At 41.5% G+C, this 20,862-nt stretch overlaps 1 protein-coding gene across 2 annotated transcripts; it reads right to left on the bottom strand.

The window, feature by feature from the left end:
- Positions 1-13,977: 13,977 nt before the first annotated feature.
- On the bottom strand, positions 13,978-18,298 carry LOC147889206 (F-box/kelch-repeat protein At1g55270-like). 2 transcript variants are annotated; one of them, XM_087391570.1, is made up of 3 exons: positions 17,166-18,298; positions 15,231-16,368; positions 13,978-15,082 (listed from the first exon to the last, which is right to left on the bottom strand). In XM_087391570.1, exons 1-3 carry the CDS (start codon positions 17,214-17,216, stop codon positions 15,069-15,071), a joined length of 1,203 nt encoding a protein of 400 aa, XP_087247696.1. In that variant the 5' UTR covers positions 17,217-18,298; the 3' UTR covers positions 13,978-15,068. The 2 variants fall into 2 exon arrangements, with proteins under 2 accessions (XP_087247696.1, XP_087247695.1); XM_087391569.1 differs by having other exon boundaries at positions 13,980-16,368; positions 17,166-18,297.
- Between the last annotated feature and the right edge of the window lie 2,564 nt (positions 18,299-20,862).

The following is a 20,862-nucleotide window of genomic DNA, read 5'->3' as shown; positions in this document are numbered from 1 at the left end:
GCAATCTCTCTTATAATTCCCAAACTTATGATAGTAGTTACACTGTATGTTTGACATGTTAATAAATGTATTTTCTCTTGAAATTCCCTATGTTGGAATGCTTCTCTTGGATGTTGATGTTGTTTTTATTGCTGATTTTGATGTTGATGTCCACTTCTTTAAAACTCTTGGTGTAACGTAGCATTTGTTGCTGAGTTGTTGCTATGTTGCTGCTGATTGTGTCTATCTTGCCTTTGCTTCTATCTGAGGCTGTGAATGCTGGATCATTGGAATGACCTTTGCATGCATGAATGGCTTGAGTCCTGAGTTCTTCACCAAGTAAGACTGATTGAAGTTCTTCCAGTGTCAGAATTTGCCGTTGGATGGCAATACTCTGGACTAGATTCTTGTATCCTTCTCCTAGTCCATTCAAGATGACTTGAACCATTTCTACTGGATTCATAGTCTCCCCTGCTGCTGCAAGTTGATTGTTATAATATTTGATTCTGAGTACATAAGCATGACCGGTCTTGCTGCCATTGCGGAAACTCTAGTTGATTTGGTTTCTTAGTGTGAGAATCCTGGAAGTGTTCTTGGACTTGTAGAGAGCTGCGAACATATCCCATGCTTCTTTTGATGTCTTAACGGTGTTGAGCTGTCCTAGCATGACATCTTGCACATTCTGCTTGATTAGATGATATGTATACTTGTCTTTCTTGTCCCAATCTGCCTATCTTTGGGCAATGGCAGGATCTGCTATAGGTGTGAAAACTATTGGTGTAGCTAGAGATCCCGCTGCTAGTGCTGTGACAACAATTGGAGTAGAGCTACTGCTGGCTGGATCATCCAATTGTCTAGGTGTAGATTCATAAACTGAAAAGTGCTGAGGAAGCTTGCCTACACAACTGTATTTCAGAATCTACCTATGCCGAAAACTTTTCCAACAAAATGATAGGCATAATTGTCCTTCCTATGCCATCTAGATTGTGCTTGTGCAATAGCTTGTATTGGTGGGGTTACCAACAACTGGTCTAGATAGTGTACCATCAATATATTCCCACTTGTGATGCAAGCGAGAATTGTTTTCATTCTATATTTTGGAGTAACATAATTTGAGTTGTATAGCTTGACTGAAGTCTAAAGATTGATTTTGCTTATAGTTGACATACAAGTCAATCAGGTAAAAAAGTAATTCTTTTCCATAATGCTATCCAAAAAGATACAAAAGTTCTTAGATTTATCTTGATATTGTCACTTGTTACTTGCTAAAGTTGATGGTGAAGGCAAAAAATTGAATTCTAACCAAAATTGATCAAGATCTGGACAAAATGACAAAAAATAGTGTTTGAAACTAATGTCATTATGGTATGCCATAATAATGATGCCCAAAGATGGTAAAAATTGCTCAAAAATGACTCCAAGAGATAGTAGTGTATATCTATAAAGCCGTATTTCAAATGGGGTCCATATTGGATAGATATGGACCAAGATATGATGCACTAAAAATAGGCATTTTCCAGCTTCAAAAATAGACTTTTCGTAGGTATCATCTTGCTACTTCTACCAATGATATCTATGACTAGATACTCATTTGGTTTTTATAATTGGGAATTTGTGAAGTCGGTTGTTCGAACAGACCTAGAGGCTCAAAAAATTGATACATTTTCCACTTCATATTGCATGAAAGAAAGAAGGAAATTGATATAAAGTACAAAGTGCATGAAACATGATGATGTTGGATTTCAAGTGCACATTCAAGGTGTGCTAGTGGAGGGGTGTGCCTATTAGGCACAATGATGATGTGGCACATTGTGTTGATGTGGCAATTAACTGACTGGATGGCCACACTTCAATAATGTGGCACTTTGGACGATGTGGCTCTATTGAGGTGTCCCTTGTTGATGTGGCTATGCTGAATTGTGTTGCCACATGGCTTGTTGATGTCTTTGGTGTTGATATGGAAATTTGCCTTATAACGTGGATAAGAACTAACACATCAAAGTGCTAAAAAGGAAAAAGGGGTTAGAAACCCTAACCCTAAAGGTTTTTATATATTGCTTCTTTACAGCTAATCTAGTGTACAGTTAGTCATTTGTTGTGTGCTCTCTCTCCTCATCTTAACCCTTCTCCTCTCCCTCTTCATATTTTATCATGGCATCACAGCTATTTCTTGCTTTTCACTGAGGCATTGTGCTTGTGGAGAGTGTAAATCTTCTTTTCTTCTTTGAGTAGTTTCAAAAAGCTCTCAAATCTAACATGTTGAGCTCAAGTTATGCAGTTTTGTGAGTGAGAGCAATTGAGTGCTTTTGAGTGATTTTTGAAGGTCCTTTGTGAGTGTGAGAGACATTTATGAGAGTTCTTTGAAAGATTTTGAACCATTCTTTGTAAAAGAAATAGAAAGAGTAGATTTTGATCCAGGCTTTAGAAAGGTACTGCATTTGATTTGGTGCAACCTCCCACATCCTCATCATTGAATCTTGCATAGCTCTTTATGATTCCCAAGGTTGAATAGATCTCCTTACATACTGCACCCTCGCCTCATCGTTCAAGCCTTCATCCACCTCTACCTATTGTGATAATGATTGAGCTAAGCAACTAGTAGACAACCATGGTATATAGACATAGCTCATATGCAACTTTCGACTATAGCCAATGACTATAAGACATGATGCAGCATACAAGACAACAGTGTGGTAGACTACTATAGCAAATATCAGCACCAAACGTAGAACCGACAAAGCAAATTGACCTACAAGACTATCGACAGACCTGCTTGATGTAATGACTCAGCGAGCCATGCACAACACATCAATGCAGACTGCTATGATGCAAGCCAGCAATAACAAGTGACACCTACAACACAGAGGTAGCTATGACCTATTTAGAAGGAACTGAACACAATAAAACAGGCAGGACTAAGAAGAAGATGACCAACAACAACACGATGCACACGGTAGCTCAACAAGTAGCCAGACACAACAATGCATAGTGACACAAGCACAAACACAATAACTAGTAATGCAATGAGTAAGCTTTAGTAGAGACTCAAGTGACAATAGCAAACTCATCACATTAGACACAAAGAGACAACCAAGCTTCCTTAGTAATAACCACATAAGTCCATGTGGAAATTGGATGCCACATGGGAGATAGGATAAGCCTCAACCAGATTAACATGTGATAGATAGGGTGGAGATAAGGTGACACATGGTAGATAGCCACATCACTTGCATAATCAACATTTCCACGTTAGTAGGTCCACGTCACATATTGCCACGTTATCTATAACACGTAGTAGTCTAGTCAGCTAACTACCACATCATCACTAACACATAGTAGTCTAGTCATCCAACTACCACATCAACACACTGTGCCACATCATTCCAATGCTTAATAGGCATACCCCTCCACTAGCACACACTTTGCACGTGCACTTGAAATCCATGTCAAATTTTCATGCACTTTGTACTTCGCATCAATATCGTGCTCTATTTCATGCATTGCAAAGTGGAAAATTTTATCAATTTTTTGACCCTCTCGATTAGTTTGGAGGAACAACTCCACAAAAGAAAAATTATATAGACTAACACAAGTACCTAGTCATGGATACCTTTTGGTAGAAGTGGCAAGGTGGTACCCATGGAAATTCTATTTTTGAAGCTGAAAAGCACTTATTTTTAGTGCATCATATCTTAACCAATATATACAAGTCCTTTAGGGTTAAGGTTAGGGTTTCCAACACATTTTCCTTTCTAACACTCTAATATGTTAGTGATGAGAAGGATACACAATGATGCATCAATATGTGGAGATGCCCAACGCGTGGCTTGTGTCCGGTGAATGCTTCATAAGGTGTCATACCCTGAATCAGTTTGGTCAAAAGCCAATTAAGCAAGTAGTTTGCAGTGGCTATTACTTCTACCCAATACTAATTCGAAATATGCTTCTCACTAAGCATTTCTCTAGCACTCTCTGCTAAAGTACCATTCTTCCTTTCAGCTCTTGCATTTTGCTAATTGAGGAGTATCTGCACAAGTGAATTGTCTTCAAATGCCGTGACTTCTGCAAAAATTCATGAATGTTGAAGACATGTAGTCACCTCCTCTATCTAATCTCATGACTTTTCTGCCTGTCTGGTTTTCTACCATGGCTTTAAATTCTTGAAATTTGGAAAACACTTCAGATTTCTCTGAAAAACATGTAGTCACCTCCTCTATCTAATCTCATGACTTTTCTGCCTGTCTGGTTTTCTACCATGGCTTTAAATTCTTGAAATTTGGAAAACACTTCAGATTTCTCTTTCAGAATGATTTGAATTCTTGAAACCACTTCAGATTTCTCTTTCAGAAAGTAGACCCAACAATATCGGTTGTAGTCGTCGATGAAGTAGTTAAGTGAACCATTGATGATGCGGGTCTGGGCATAACCCCATACATCTGTGTGAATCAAATCAAGAATATCTGGTGATCGACAGATGCTTCTCCCAAATTGGTTCGCTTTTTTTTGCCGAAGCAGCATGCTTTGTAAACTTTTCCAAGCAATTGTAGCTTAGGATCCCAATTGCCATATTCTGATTCCTAAGATATATCAAGCTCTTGAAATTGACGTGACCATATCTCTTGTGTCATTTTGCGGATAGTGGCATTTGTTGTGGTTGAGCTGACATGGCATGTAAATATATTATTGTAGCTAGCATTTGGAACAAGCATCCTTCCTTGACTCCTTTTCCTACTAGTAGCTGAAATCTTCTAGATTTGTCTCTGATAATGCATTCATCTCCATCGAAGACGACTCTGTAGTTGTGTTCCATCATCTGTCCTACTGACAAGAGCTTCTTGCTGAGCTTCGAAACATAGTGTACATCTTTCAACAATCCTTTCGTACCAATGAAATTGTTCATAGGGATGATTCATATCCCTTGACTTAGATTTGGTGTATTATCTGCTGTGTAGATGACATTCTTTTGACCTTCTAATGGTTTCATCTCTGTGAATCATTCCTGATGATTTATCATCTGAGATGATGCACCGCTGTTGACGTACCAAGGATCTTGATCTGCTTAGTCGACTTGATAGCTAAAATCCTCTTTTGAATTGGAATCAGTGTCTAGATACACTGTATCAGTCTTTTGCATTTACTCGTTTGCAAGAAACATATTCCCATATTCATTTGCATAATGACTATGACTAGAACATCCACCATGATGATTTCCTCTCCGTGGAAATTCCCTCGATTGCTGGTGGATTGACCGCCTTGGTCGTATTGCTTCTTTCGGCAATCTCTTTCATAGTGTCCAAACTTATGACAGTAGTTGCACTGAATGTTTGACACGTTGATGGATGCATTCCCTTGTCCTTGGAATCTTCCTCGGTTGGAATGATTTCCTCTTTGCTGATTCTAATGTTGCTGAGGATGATGCTAATGCTGATTCTGACTCCGTTGATGACTTTGTTACTGATGATGACCTCTTCATTGGAACGATCTACCTCTGCCTCTGCCTCTACTTCTATCTGAAGCTGTGAATGCTGGATCATTGGAATGACCTTTACATGCATGAATGGCTTGAGTCCTGAGTTCTTCACCAAGTAAGACTAATTGAAGTTCTTCCAGTGTCGAAATTTGTCGTTGGATGGCAATACTCTGGACTAGATTCTTGTATCCTTCTCCTGGTCCATTCAAGATGACTTGAACCATTTCTACTAGATTCATAGTCTCCCCTGCTGCTGCAAGTTGATTGTTATAATATTTTATTCTGAGTACATAAGCATGACGTGTCTCGCTGCCATTGCAAAAACTCTGGTTGATCTGGTTTCTCAGTGTGAGAATCCTGGAAGTGTTCTTGGACTTGTAGAGAGCTGCGAACATATCCCATGCTTCTTTTGATGTCTTAACGGTGTTGAGTTGTCCTAGCATGACATCTTGCATATTCTGCTTGATTAGATGATATGCATACTTGTCTTTCTTGTCCCATTCTGCCTATGTTCGGGCAATGGCAGGATCTGCTATAGGTGTGAAAACTGTTGATGTAGCTAGAGATCCCACTGCTTGTGCTGTGACAACAATTGGAGTAGAACTACTGCTGGCTGGATCATCCAATTGTCTAGGTATAGATTCATCGACATACTCCCATTTGTCCTGAAGTACAAGAATGGTCTCCATTCGGTATTTCCATGGCCGTAATTGGAGTTGTCTAGCTTAGTAGATGCCTCCACATTGAGGTTGCTAGACATAGATATGGTGCAAGAAATGTATTCAAAGTGTCGTGAAAATTACTATCTCAATCAATTGCAAAACACTGGCTGTGGCAAGTGAAATTTGAGTTGTCGGGTGAAGGATATAGTCTAATCTGTTACAAGGCTTGTGGCAAATGATGCCGGGAATAGCCAAGAGGCTTTACAAGGTTGGAATAAATTGCACAATGCCCACTGCTCTATTAGTCGATTCCTCTAAACACTTTGAAGTCTGCTCACTGAACTGATGAATGTCAGGTTTCAAGTAATGTGATGATGTGAAATTGTATGTGAGCATAGGGATTGACTCCAAGTTGACTCCAAGTAGGAACTAGTTGAGAATATTGGGCATGGCTTAGATTGGCAACTTGGAGAAATTCAAATCGTCTGCTCTATAGCAATCTAGTCTACTCTGATCTAGATCTATACCAACCACCTATCGAAGAAAAGAACTGCAAATAATTTCTTTTTCTCTTGTTCTTTTTATGTGCTAGGTCAGAGGCGTCGATCTAGAGGCTGATGTGTGTGTAGGAAGTGGATTGTCAGGCGAGGCTCACAAGTGAGTGCTACTTGCACTGAAATATGCACATGACATGACGAGCACGTAGAGCACAAAAAATCGAGTGATTTTCCTTTTTGGAGCACCCTCAAATTCTTCTTGGATCTAAAGAGATACGGCTTGATCTAGGTGGAGGGGCAAAAAAGGATGCAAAGTGCTCAATGATGATGTGGCACTCACATTCACATGCAGTGATTGTGCTTGTGAAGGGGTGTGCCTCTGGGGCACTGTGAGATGAGGTGCTTGGCAAGGGTACAGTTGCTTAGCAAGGGGCAAGTGTGTGCTGAGGTGGCACTGCCTTGACCTAACCTCACCTTGGTGGGTTACTTTGACTAGACCTTGGTCACTTTAATACGTGGCCAGAATTTAACCGTGGTCACCTTAACCTAACCAAGGTATGGTGTTAAGACTGTGGAGAGATGCTGTGGCAAGTGTGACATGGCAGATGATTGGACCTGCCTATGTGGCAAGTGATGATGTGGCCACTGGATAGGGTGGAGTGCTGATGTGCCACTGGCAAGATGTTGTTGACGTGGCATCTAGGGCCTATGTGGTAGATACGGTGACATGGCGCACATGCCATGTGTTAGCTTTGCAGGGATAAGATAACCCTACCACGTGTCGATTTCTTGACCACAGTGGTTAGGCGACGGAATCTGATGAGATTCCGACAAGAATCACGAAGCCTCTGTGAAGCGAGCTATCGGCTACTTATTTGCAGATGGTGGGATCTTGCAGCTTGTAGATGGACCGTAGTTGTTGTAGTCCATCATTGTAGAGCGGCTGTGGAGAAGCTCGTTGGAGAAGCGCTAAGTTGCAGGTCGATGGCACTCGTTGGAGCTTGCCCGTGGAGCGTGGGGTTGTCGGGCAGCCATGGAGAAGCTCTGTGGTCATAGAAGCCCTGTCGCTGGTGATGCTGCTACGTAGAGTGGTCGTGGCTATTTGAGGACCCGGTTGGAGAGGCTTGTGGTAGCCCGTGTATGGAGAGCGAGAGCTGAGTGCTGTCGACTTGGAGAAGGCACTGTCGAAGCTTGAGCGCTACGCAAGTGAAGCTCAAGCACTGCTAACATGAGCTAGAGATCGTTGGCGGTGGCTGACACGGTTGGAGAGGTAGTTGCCTTTGTTGGATGAGTAGTAGAGCCTCGGCTGGAGGTTGTTATGTGTGTTGTATGCAAGTCGCCGTGCGGGCGTAGAGCCTTGCCTTGGCGCTGGAGTCTGCAGAGGCCATTTTGCTTCTCGTAGAAGCTGTAACAGGAAGATGCAGGTTGGTGGGCTTCATTTGCAATAGGACCTTGGAGAGCCCGTAAGATCGTTGTACTTTGTGGAGGTTTGATAGGTCGGTGGTGAGAGCTAGGACCTGAGAGGCAACACCAACCAATACCGACACCTTGCTGCTGTCCACACTGACAATGTAAGGCACTACTGCACGGCAAGGAAGAGGTGGTGCTGTCCACCGGGATGCAGGGTTACTGCGTGAGTGAGAGAGTGAAAGCTAGGAGTATTAGAATCTAAGAGAGAGTTGAGAGATGACTGAAATATAGAGCTGAGAAGTGAGCTGTGCAAAACTGTAAAAGAGAACTGTAAAGAGCTGCTGAAACAGTACCCAAACCTTAGTACGTTTGCCGGTCCAAATCCCGGACTGTTGTGCTACGTAGACACCTTGTAGGAGGGCTGAACTGAGGCCACAAGCTGAGGCTGATCAGAGGCCAAACTCTGGAAGTGTCAGGGCTGCACAAGAGGGGCTGAAGGGGAGCTGTTTGGAGTGCTGAAGGCTGGAGGACTGGATGAGGAATGAGGGCATGGAGGCCCCCTATTTATACGTGCTGGAGGGTATGAGGAGTTGACGCATCAAAGAAGTCATCGATGGTCGTCAAAGCCATCCGAGTCACTTTCTTGGGCTATGAGTCTAAGTTGCGGGAGCTCAGGGCTTTGCTAAGTTGACGCAGTCGATGGAGCTTGGAATAGCTTGTGTCAATGAGAGCTTCCAGTCGAGCATAGGTTTTGCTTCTTATTGCTACTGTCGATGGTGAAGCCTTTACTTTGGAGTGCAGATTCCAGAAACCTTGAGTCTCCTTGGCTTGCAAGATAGGAGAAATTATGGGGCTCTCCCTCTCCTCAAAGCTCACTAAAACTCAGTTTCTCCCTATCTTTCTCACAAGCACAATGGATGGAAAATCTCTCTCTCTCACAATCAAATCATGTAATAAAGAAGAAGTAGTTCTCTCAATGAATCACTTGAGAAATGAGGAAGGAGATCTCTCTCTCAAAGAACTCTCACAATCTCTCAATGAAAGAACGAAAATCTCTTTCAATCAAATGGACGGAAATTCCTCTCAAATGGATGGAAATTTTCTTTCAATGAACGGAATTTTCTCTTACGGAAGAGAAAACTCGGTCTCTCAATCTCTGAAACTATCACACTCTCTCATACTCTCGCATATGGATCGCAATGCCTCAGCGAAAGGCAAGGGAGCTCTGATACCATGACAAAATATGAAGAGGGGAGAGGAGAAGAGTGGAGAGAGCATAGCTTGAGAGCACACCACAAATGACTAACTGTACACTAGATTAGTTAAAAATATAGAATATATACAAATCCATTTAGGGTTAGGGTTAGGACATCTAACCCTTTCCTTTATAGCACTCTATATGTGTTAGTGCTATGCACATGTAATCACATGATGTTGAGCGTGGTCTCTCAACATTTGATTCATCTAAAACAATTCCAATACAAAAATAGTCCATTTGCAACATTGGTTTCAACATTAGCGTGAGCTTGAGGTCTTTGAATTCTTCATAGGCTATATCCTTGACACTGTTGGACTTAGGATTTGAACACTCAACCTTCTTATCTTGCTCACCCATTCTTACTAGTCCTTGAGGATGGTTTTTCTAGTTAATTGTGCAAATAAGATTTTTTTTAATAAGATTAGTGAAAGTTCTAATGAAAGTTCTAACTAGTTCAAAGTTGCACTACTTATATCAACTATTATTTGCGTGGGGCTTAATGTATGCTTGAACCTATGCACAGTGCACTCTATATTTAGGCAAGGCATTCTCATGAATCTTTTTCCTTGCATCTTCACTATAAGAACTCTCATTATGAGAAGAATACAAGTTCTCCTTCACTAGTAGTGATCACCCTTGAATTATCATTAGCTAACACTCTCCCATATTGAAAACACTTCTTATTTTGGATATATTGGAAATTCCAATAATTATTGCAACAAAGCTATTCCTTGGCATTGAATGTGAAATATGGTATGTTTGGCATCAAATCAAGGATTTAAGTGTGCCGAAATAGATTTCAAATACACTAAATTATCTATTTATAGGATCTATGTATGGGCAAGAAGCTTAATCTAGTGTCATTGTTTCTTTGCATTATGAAGTATGTGCAAAAATTTTCTCTCTTCAACACCATCTACATAGATATTTCACTTACTTCTTGTTTTTTGCAACCACTTGGAATGTGTTATCATTTTGAGAAATCATACATGTAAGATGATGTAACCACAAACCCAAGCAAACATACTAAAAGTAAGAAATGAACCATTGGTTTTTCAAAAAGACATATAATGAGAACATTTTTATACAAGATGGAAAAGTATGTAATGTGTGTATATGCGTTGCCATAGATTATGCATAAGATGATATGAAGATATGTGGATATAAAAATATTAGCCAAATAGCCTTGTGGATATAAAAATAATTAGCCAAACAGCCTTACTTTGCAAATTCTAGGGATGCATATGTGCTTTATGTTTCAACGTTTAGCATTTTTGAATCATTGATTGCCAACAAGAAATAACATCTTTGGATGCACTCAAGGATAGTTATACATTGACATGAAAGTATTAAAATCCGTTTGTTATGATTCAATAATGCATGCGATCAAAGTGTAATTGAAATTCTATACATCTATGGAACAATACATGGAATTTCAACTCCATGTGGCTTGAGCCAAGACCTTGATATTGTAAAGGAATAATAGCTATATACCTTTTGCGTTCGACTGCTTTCTTTAGAATCTCTCTCTCTCTCTCTCTCTCTCTCTGTACACCCCCCCCCCTCTCTCTCTCTCTCTCTCTCTCTCTCTCTCTCTCTCTCTCCTCCCACAAGCAAGTATAATGTTCAACACGTTAGGCATGTCCACGTTTTGTGCCAATTTTGGGTGCATGGGGAATTTGTCAGTCGATGTTTCCTCCCTCCCTCTCTTCCACTCTACTAGTAGCTACCTTGTCATCGCCTTTATTAACAACCCTTGTCCTTGCCCCCTTCCACGGCAGCTAGTACGATCACATATGGAGCAACATACCAAAAGACAAAAGAAAACATTGGAACTTCATGTGCATATTGGACACATTATTCAATAAATTTTATATATGCATAACAAATCTCAAACACAATCCTAACTCAAGTGTCATACTCATTACATATTCAAATACAATATTGACCCTCACCTAGCACGGGCTATTGTGGCATTAGAGCAAGTTCTCACGACAATGGAAATGCTAGTTAGCATTGGTAATTCGATGATGCGTAGATGTTCTAAAACCATGTTGGTAGATTTGGGGCAAATGAAAACGCTTTGGAGAGTGGGAAAAATAAACCTTTTTGTTCATTGAAATGTGGATTCATTGAGCCTCTCCCCAACTTCCAAGGCTTTGATATGATGACCCCTTGAGACCGTTGGTCATCAAAGAGGTTTTTGCTTGGCCCCTAGTGGCAATATGAGGGAACAACACCTATTGCAATATAGCCATCTTCAACTATTTTAGAGCATGTCTCATGCCAATGAAATTATGCTCAATTTCTTGGAAACCTTTTTTGCAATAGAATCATCTCTTTTGTCATTGGTTGTTTCGCATCATTGACTTGTTGTGCAATCTGTTTACAAGCGAGGGGTTGTTCGCCAAAAAAAGGAGACTAGGTACAAAAGTAAGGGTTAACTACAAAAGGGGCAAACTATCCAACAAACAATGCTTGTTTTAGAGTGCAAGAGATATACTGAAATGCATTGGGTTTGGGATTGCCTTGAGTTCATGACCCAGCTAAAGTGCTATCTCTAGGGCTATCTTCCTTGAGGAGTGTGCTAGTAGGTCCCCACGATGAGTTTTATTTGGGGCATTAGCATTAGTCAAGGGCAACATGGGCTACAAGGAAAAATTAACGTAACGTTTTTGCGGAGAGGAATATAAGCATGAATTAAGAAATCGAGAAGGTTCAATTCTAGAAGGTTCATCGGGCTACCTTAAGCAAGCATATGAGGGGGAGGGAGGGGGAGGTGGAGGGGGAGAGGGAGAGGGATAGGGTAAGCGGGAGAGAGGGAAGAGAGATGAGCTTGCCTACCTTGACCATCTATGGCAAGGTGTACCTCCGGGTGCCCGCTCTCCTCTTTGAGTACTGGCTCTCCGTGCCCTCGTTGCAGACCAATCGATCCCTCAACAGAGCATTATGCCTGCACCATAGCACAACATCCGCATTGCTCGCACGAGACAATCCCCACCTCAGGAGGTGCAAGGAGGATGTTTCTGAGCGATGCTATCTTCCCTCTGTCCCCCTCCATCTGCCTTTCTCTGCCACACATACCTCTCAGGATTTTTTTCAAAAAATTAGGAATGCACTTTGTTTGAGATGACAATTCTTTATATCGGAGGAGCCAACAGGTCATTGCTTCTAGTTGATCTGGGTCCAATAAGAGCTTGATCCTAGTTTATTTCCCGAGCATACTCCTGTAATGAAACTTGCAAATTGTAGAAAACATGCAAAGTGTATGCAATGAACGTGCAACATTTTCATTTGTATAGTGATGTAAAATCTACGAGTACTGAACTCGTGCTTTGCACGGGTGAAGATTCATGACCATCCTCAACCACTCCTTATCTAAAGGTGGATCTTCCCTCAGACAGCTAATAGAATTATTAATTAATTCACCTTGCATACTTGGATTGGCTTTTTAAATTTTGGTTGTCTTAACCCATGGCTTTGAGACCTTCCATCTCCTCCTTTTATTCCATTAACCTTCCATCTCCCCAAAGTTGAACTTCCATCTCCTCCATTCCATTGACCTTCTGTCTCCTCCTTCCCCCTAAGGGTGCCTCTTGTCTTTCCACCTCCTCCCCACTCAAAGCTTGCCTCTTGTCTTTCCACCTCCTCCCCTCTCCAAGCCTCATCCAAGAGCTCCTTTTTTGTGACATGGAAGGTTCTTCTCCTCCCATATCCTCTCTTTTTTTCTAATGTGCTCAGTTAATAGGTTAAAGAAAGAAAAGAATTTCTCAATTTTGTAAAGTCTGCAAAATTTTAGGCCATGGATTGATTCGAGACTCGAGACGTTTGTTGTCAGCCTGACCACGGATGTCGCCGTGGAGATTTTGGCAAAGCGGAAAGAGAGAGAGGAGGCGGTGCTGCCAGAGAGGGGAGGGAGAGAGAGGGGACAAGATTCTGTGAGATCGCAAGAACTCTGCTCCTCGCCATTACAGCACCGCTCTCAAGTCAAAAAGGACCTTGTCGGTTGGACGAAACGACAAACCCTGCAAACACAAAATCTGGATTCTGGAGTCTCGAGTTGCGTATAATTCCCGTCAATCCATTATCCACCGCCAAGCCCCTTGTGACGCCATCGCAGCCGCGCCCTTAACTGCTCCTCCCAATCGACTGCCCGAAGGTCCCCCCACTTTAATAAGACCCTCTGACCCTGGGCAATGTGTTTGCGCAAAGCTGAGGTTCCATTGTCCTCTCAAATTTCGACTTTCCAGATAAGGAGACGTGACTCGAGATCTGCGCATGAACAGATGAGAGCTGGATAAAATCATAAAACTCCTGGGAGACATCGGTGGAAAGAAGAGTAAAACAACGACTTGCGGTACATTCCCTCTGCAAAAGACAAGCAAGACAAGAGGATGTGATGTGTGTGTGTGTGTGAGAGAGAGAGAGAGAGAGAGAGAGAGAGAGAGGGAGAGGGAGAGGGAGAGAGAGCGCAAGCTTTTGAATAGTACTCAGGCTCGATGCACGTGATCTTTGCAGAGAGCGCTTGTGAGTAGTACCCAGGGTTGATGCACGGGATCGTTGCAGTCATTCTTGCACTGTGATGTAGGAAGAGCAAAACAGGTGAAAGCATGCGTGCGGTAGTTGGACAGAGAGCAAGAGACATAAGCTTACATTGAGCCTTCCACTGGCTTCATACCGTCTTCCCCTTCACTCCTCGCTTTCTACCAATCCATTTTCACTTCCACTCTCTCCGGCTGGCTCTTCATGACTCTTCATCTACTACTTCTTTCCCTTTCGTTCTCTGTCGCTCACAACTTTCCCTTAGGCAGGCTTCGCACATGATACACGCGACAAGGGCACACGTTCTAAGCATAACTGAGGTTCTAAACTTCGTCCCTAGCTCCACGGAACTGGCACTGTGTAACAGCTGTGGTAAAAAATGCGTCCACAATTTCATGAGCTGGCTTCTTCCAAACTGTCATAAGAATAGACCATTGCATTCGTTTTGGAATTTACGCTACAAAGGGAGCACTGATGCACACTCAGATCATAAATTTGCTTTGGAATTTAAAGAGAGCACACATTACAATTTACCCGCTTTGATGCACAGCAAACCAGCCTCCCACACACACAGCCTCAGGACCTGTCCCTCCAAACAAGAAAAGTCTCGGATGGAGTGCTCAGTATCTGAGATACTTTAGGCAACCGCTAGGCCATGTGCACATGACATGACTGGTTTTTTGTGCAAAGTTGAACAAGTTAAACCCCTCTTGGAGTCAGGGTCACTTCCAATGTCTTCAAATGAATTTATATTCATTGGAGAACAAGAAATGCTAGCAAGCAGCATGAGTTTAGAATGCATTTCGACATCTGGAATGTCACACTTCTCTTGCTTTCTTGTTGGCTCCAAAACAACTTCATGTATAGTGGCACGCTGAATAAGGACATCAATAAAGCTTTACATTCTTATTGTAAATATAGCACGTCGAGACCAATATGGCAAATGTGAGCTTCAGTAAGTTTTTTCGCATCTCCATCCTGAGGCAAAGGACTTACTTTCAAAACCCACTGAATATAATATATCATGACAACCCAGAATCTGCAAAATTGTACAATCAAACTGAAACATAGCTGTGAAATCTATCGCAGGAGGCCCATTCATATTCTTATCATCAAAAAACACCCCAGGAGATATGGTAGGTGACAATCGATATGTGATCACATATGAGTACTCTGAAACTAATCCAACTGCAGAACAACATTTTCATTGGCGTGGCATCTTCATTTCCTTACTCCAAAACAAATCATCTTTAACGTTGGAAAGCTGCAACGATTAGAAAAAACCTGGCAATTAATGGTACAAGAGAGCTACGCTCGAAGAACTTGACAATGCACTATGTGACTCTTATGCCTGTTTCTTCCTGAGATGTTAGACCAAATGTTGCTGACAACTGTTTTGAAATGGCCTTTACCTGCAATGGTCTCCCATGACGAAGAACCTCTGCTGTCAGCATTTGCAACATCCACAAGTACAATACTCAGGTTATTCCTTATCACACACAGTTTGCCACCAACAGGGAGTAGAGCTGCAGCTTCTAGCGCCTGGGAATTGCCTAGGTGAAGCTTGCTATCTACTGATTTATTCCATGAATCAGATGCACGGTCGTAGACTCTCAGCTTGCAACCATCTGGACAGTCGAGGGCATACAACTTACCATTAAGTGAGACACTAGGATTACGCCACCCTGCCACCATCCCATTAAAGATGGGAGACCAATGATTAGTTGCAGGTGCATACACCTCACTCATGACTTGTCTATGTGACCCAAGCCCCTTGAGAAACCATCTCCCTCCATACACTACCCCTATAAAAGGTACCATGGCAGTGCTCATATCTGCAATAAAAGACCATTTGTTTTTGGTGGGATCAAACACTTCTGCAGATCGTAGGGAGCGATGAATGCCTTCACATTCCCCACCTGCCACATACAAACAGTTGTTGATAACACAACAGCCAAAGAAATGTCTTCGTCGTAACATATCTGGGGCATGATGCCACCTATTTGTCCTTGGGCTGTAATACACAACTTTCCTCATAGATCCTTTCATCCTATCCTTGCCTCCAAACAAAAAGAGGAGATATCCACTGAGAACAGCACAGCCAAAGCCCAGAGCTTCAGAGTATTCAATTGGAATAGGTGGCAGAGGTTGCCATAGTTGGTACTTCGGGTCAAACGAATGCCAAGAGACACGACCATCACGATCACGTTTGATCACATAGATCCACTCCTCTGCCATACCAAGCTGAATTCTCTGAGAATAAAAGTAGTTGCTTGTAAGAAGGCGGTACCATTTTCTGCAGACCAAACGAAGCTTTCTATGATACAGCCGAGGAACCCGGAGCAAACATGCCACTGCTAAATCGTTTGGGAGTCCTGGAATCAGGTCTGGAGGAAGCCTGTTCCTTTCCCCTTTTAGAACCCTGCTTCTTTTGGGATGAATGCTTGGTCTTATGTCTGATTGCACACAATGCCTGGTTCCATGAACAAATTTCTTGGCTCCAACTACTGTCAGGGTGTCAACTCTACAGTAACAGGCAGATGTGTCCACCTGCAGAATAACACAATTTTTAAGCATGCTTCTTATTGTGGGAAACATACCTCTCCATATCCCTCACAAGGATAGAATATTTTAATCTTCCACACTACAAAGACAGCCATGAAAATCCTACATTGGTCAATGATAGAATCTCAACAATAATTGCCAAATTGAAGTGCATGGATGATATTGTACTGAGAGCTTTGTAACTTTTCCGAAAAGCAATCAGTGACACACAAACTAGGACCAGGTATTTTTTTTCCCACACCACTGTTACATCCCAGATCTATGCCATCTTGGCTCCAAAAAGTCGACGAAGAGTGGGAAGGCAGGCTATCATAGTTCCTTAGCTTTCAGGAATTGATGCGAGCATGATTGATAATAAAACCTCTTGGGAGAAGGACTGGCCAGAAGTTCGGAGGGAACAAACATATCAACAATACTTTGCAAAGCCCAGCTTTCGTATATGCAAGAAACGTCAATGATAAAACCTCTAGATGTAAATTGGACAGGCTGGGAGCTGCAATTCTTGAGCTTCATTGCTCTTGAGAAACGCGACAAAACATTATTTATGTCAACCCCATAAGAAATTCAAGATAAAGCGTAAATCAAAACACTCATGAAGGAACGGCATGATTCTGATCACAACGGCAGTAATCAGGTACGACTCTCATAGCCTTGCACATTGCACATCAACTCGACAACAGGCCAGGTGTGGAACCAAGAGCGCTTTGCCGTAAGCAACTTAGGTTCCTTAGGTGATGAACTTTGTCAATTAAACGCTTCAGGCGAGCTAAAGACGGCGATACCTGGGCAGGCTGAAGACCACGACGCACTGTCGACGCGTTGATCATCTTCATAGCTTTATAAGAGCGACCTCAATCTTTCCACCTTCGACGATCACATGACGTCTTTGCACGAAAGCAATTCGAAGTTCGATGAAGCCTCCAGTATAACCGAACACCCCTAATGGACGCTGCGTGTTAATCAAGTTCCTTGTGGTTGATCTTGGAATCAGACGCCACAAGTGATCCTATGTACTGTTCAAACTGGCTAAGATTTCACGCAAGTAAGGCTATCCTTCTCGGTGATCACTAACTAATGTCTCCCGCCATGGTAATGCAACGGGCTATGTTGATGAATCTCTCCTTTCTGACCGCACTTCAGGAAACCCAAATCAAGAAGTCGAAACTTCGAAGCCTCTCGCTCTTCCCCTGGCTCTTCCTGGCAAAAATTGAACCCAGAGGCGAGCAGTCTGACGTTTTCTCTCTGTTCTCTATGTTCAACTTGCAGGGAAAGGAGTGCTTTTTATCGGCTCTTTCTGAGGGCGATGTAGGTTTCCAATTGCACCCCTAAGGCCATGGTGCTGATCTCCAATTGCCCCTTCCGTCGTCCTCTTCCTCTCCACCAGAACGAAAGGGATTACATTCGTGAGCTTTCTGAGCTTGCGTCTGCTCTTCCTACCTGCAGTTGGTGTCTTCCTCCACAAATAGCTCTTCCTCAAAGTCACGCCTCCGCCATGGCAGATGCGCAACGGCCTTGCTCAGCTAAGGCGCTCTCTCTCTCTCTCTCTCTCTCTCTCTCTCTCTCTCTGTGCGTATGCGAAGGTGGCGGAAGCGTTCTTTCCCGTCTGGACAAAGGCACACCGGTCTCATGCTCTGTAAGCTTTAGAAAGTGAGCCTCTCAGACTCTTCTTTATTATCACACTTGATGCAGAGCGCTCTTTCTCTCTCTCTCTGTCTCTCTCTCTCTGTGCCACACGCGCACTGACTCTATTTGACCTGATCCCTGCAATTTAATCGCTTGTTATGAAATCACCCTCCAATGTTGGAACACCGTTGCGCCATAGCTTTTCCTGGGTTGTACTCAATTTCCACGGTAATGCTCAGTGGTACATAATTTCGGTTGGTCCGGAATGATGTCTCTCCCGCCGTTCCCCCTGCCCGTCGTGCATTCTCTGTGTCGCTCTCTCACACACTTTTTTGTTTTTCGTGCTCTCTCTCTCACACACACACACTCTCTCTCTCTCTCTCTCTCTCTCTCTCACATAAAAATATGTGTACCTTGGCCGGCTCCCCCTCCTTCCTTCCCCCTTCTCTCCCCCCCGGGGAACTTTATTCAAGCACAGATTTTCGAGGCCATGGATATCCTAGTTGCTCCTAGAACCTAGCAGGGACAAGGTGGTTTGCAAACCATTTGTCTCAGGAGAAGAGGCTCGGGGTTGATTTTGTGACATTTATATTGCACATTTTTGGCACTCATCTCGAGAGTGGTGGGTGAGCTTGGCAAAGCCAAAATAATTTCTAGTGGTTCTTATTGACGTTGGGTGAGCTTGGCAAAGCGAAAATAATTTCTCATCCATTTTTTGTGCTCTTCTCTAATTTCCAAGTTCCCTCTTTCTCTCTTTCTATTTCAAGGCAAGGCCCCATCCCCCCCTCTCTCTCTCTTCTCTCTTCTCCTTGCTGCACATCAAAGTCCTCTCTCTCTCTTCCAAGCAGCACATATGAGGCAAGCCTTATGAATGCTTTATGAGCATTCATCTTGTTTATAAATAGCATCACTATTTAGTAGATTCTAACTATTTGTACATATATTTATATTTATGTATGCACACACAAATATATGTATATCAAACACACTCCCACGCCCATAGATTCTTTGGTAAAACATCAACATGAGACAATTTGTTATCTAAGAGAATGATACTACAAATAGTGCAGCTCTTTATGGAACTTTCTTCAACATAAAATGACATCTTTTTCTTGAAACTGTCCATATTATAACACAAAAAAGAATTCAATGTCGTAATAGTAATGTTGCTTGGCTAATCAAAGTAACTATTTATAAGAGGATTGCAACAATTGTTCTTTTAGATGCCTACTTATGTTCAAGCGACATATCCTCCACGTACATTCTAGGCAAATTTAACATTCATCGAATTACACTTCTAGGTTAGTGTCAACATACATACTATTGTTGATTGTGATTGAGCATGTTGCTCTGTAAGCAAATTATCAAACAATTGACATAGTATGCCTTAACATCTACAAGACTTGTCTTGACTAGAGAATAAGCACATAGCTATCTATGTAAGCTCACAAGCATTATCGACAAATATCGGATGAGAAGGCTTTGAGGAGGTCTCAGATAATGAATGAATGTTGATTATATAAATTTCATTTTCATGTTTTAATAAAAATTGTCAAGATTTGTATCACCTGATGTGCTATTAGTGGAAATTATGTATATCTTGATTTCTATTTGCAAAGTATATATAGCATGAAGTTTTTAAATTCATGAAGTGCAATACATTGTGAAGTCTTTATTTGTCATAGTCTTTCAAAAAAAAAACTACATGGAATCCAAATTACTTTTTCATTTTGTCTTGTAATGAACTACACTGAATCTAGATTACTTTCTTATATTAGTGATCAATAATGTAAGGCCAATCACAAAATACATCTACCAAAAAGCAAGAATATATATTTTACATTTTTTGATTCGATTTTGTAATTAACTACATGGAATCCATACTACTTTCTCATTTCGTCATATATTATATATATGCAATGCAATCACAATAAACTCAATCACAAAATACATCCACCTTAGAAGCATGGATATATTTTTTAAAGAGTATACTATTTTTCACACAATATATTTCTTTGGGTTCAATATCCAAAGCTCATAAGCATTTACATCCAAATGATATACCTTCTATAATCTAATGATCTTATAAAGTTTGTACTAGTTAAGAAATTTATTTAATTTTATCACTTGAACAAAATTTGATAATTATGGTGTTTTGATTGAAGAATTAAAGGTAGATTTGTAGAAGATTGATCAAATTAGGAAAATAGGAAGGAATATAAAGACAATTTGATAGGATGAGCCATGGCATTGGATCCAAGTGCTTGGCACACAAAGATGTAGCTATTAACTATCATAAAAGCAATGATGATGGTTCAAAAAGGGAAAGGTATAGCGCAAGAGGCATTGAATGCACCACATGGGCCATGAACATTACATTTCTTGATAATTGTATGCAACTCAGGAAATAATGTCGCATCAGGTATCTCTGCACATACCAAGTAGTCATAGTGGCAGCTAACCTTTGTAGGTTTATACGCACCTTCCAAAATCAATAGTATATGTGAGTGTGGCAAACCCCTCTTCTGAAATTCTATCAGAAAAAATTATCCAGCTACTTTGCCAAACAAATTATCCTTCAAAATTGATTGCATCATATCCTTGTGCTTTTGATAGAAGACACATGTCAAATGTGGACGGTCTTATGCACTCTGGCCTGGCAAAAGTCCTAATATTTTAACCCATTTCGAATTGCAAGTAAATGTAATAAATAAATCAAAATTTTCTCTTTTCCTTACAATTGCCATTTTATCCTGATATAATTGGCACATATACCTTGGTCCTCTTGTGAATGATGATGGCAAGATAACTACGTCCTATAGCATTTCCCAATCAATTAACTGTACCATCATTTGA

This window comes from Dipteris shenzhenensis, chromosome 20 (assembly GCF_047967505.1).
Source record: "Dipteris shenzhenensis isolate YYH24624 ecotype China chromosome 20, Dip_SZ_1.0, whole genome shotgun sequence".
In the NCBI taxonomy this organism is placed as follows: domain Eukaryota; kingdom Viridiplantae; phylum Streptophyta; class Polypodiopsida; order Gleicheniales; family Dipteridaceae; genus Dipteris; species Dipteris shenzhenensis.
The sequence above is the reverse complement of the archived record's forward strand: the minus strand, read 5'-3'. Positions and strand labels throughout refer to the sequence as shown.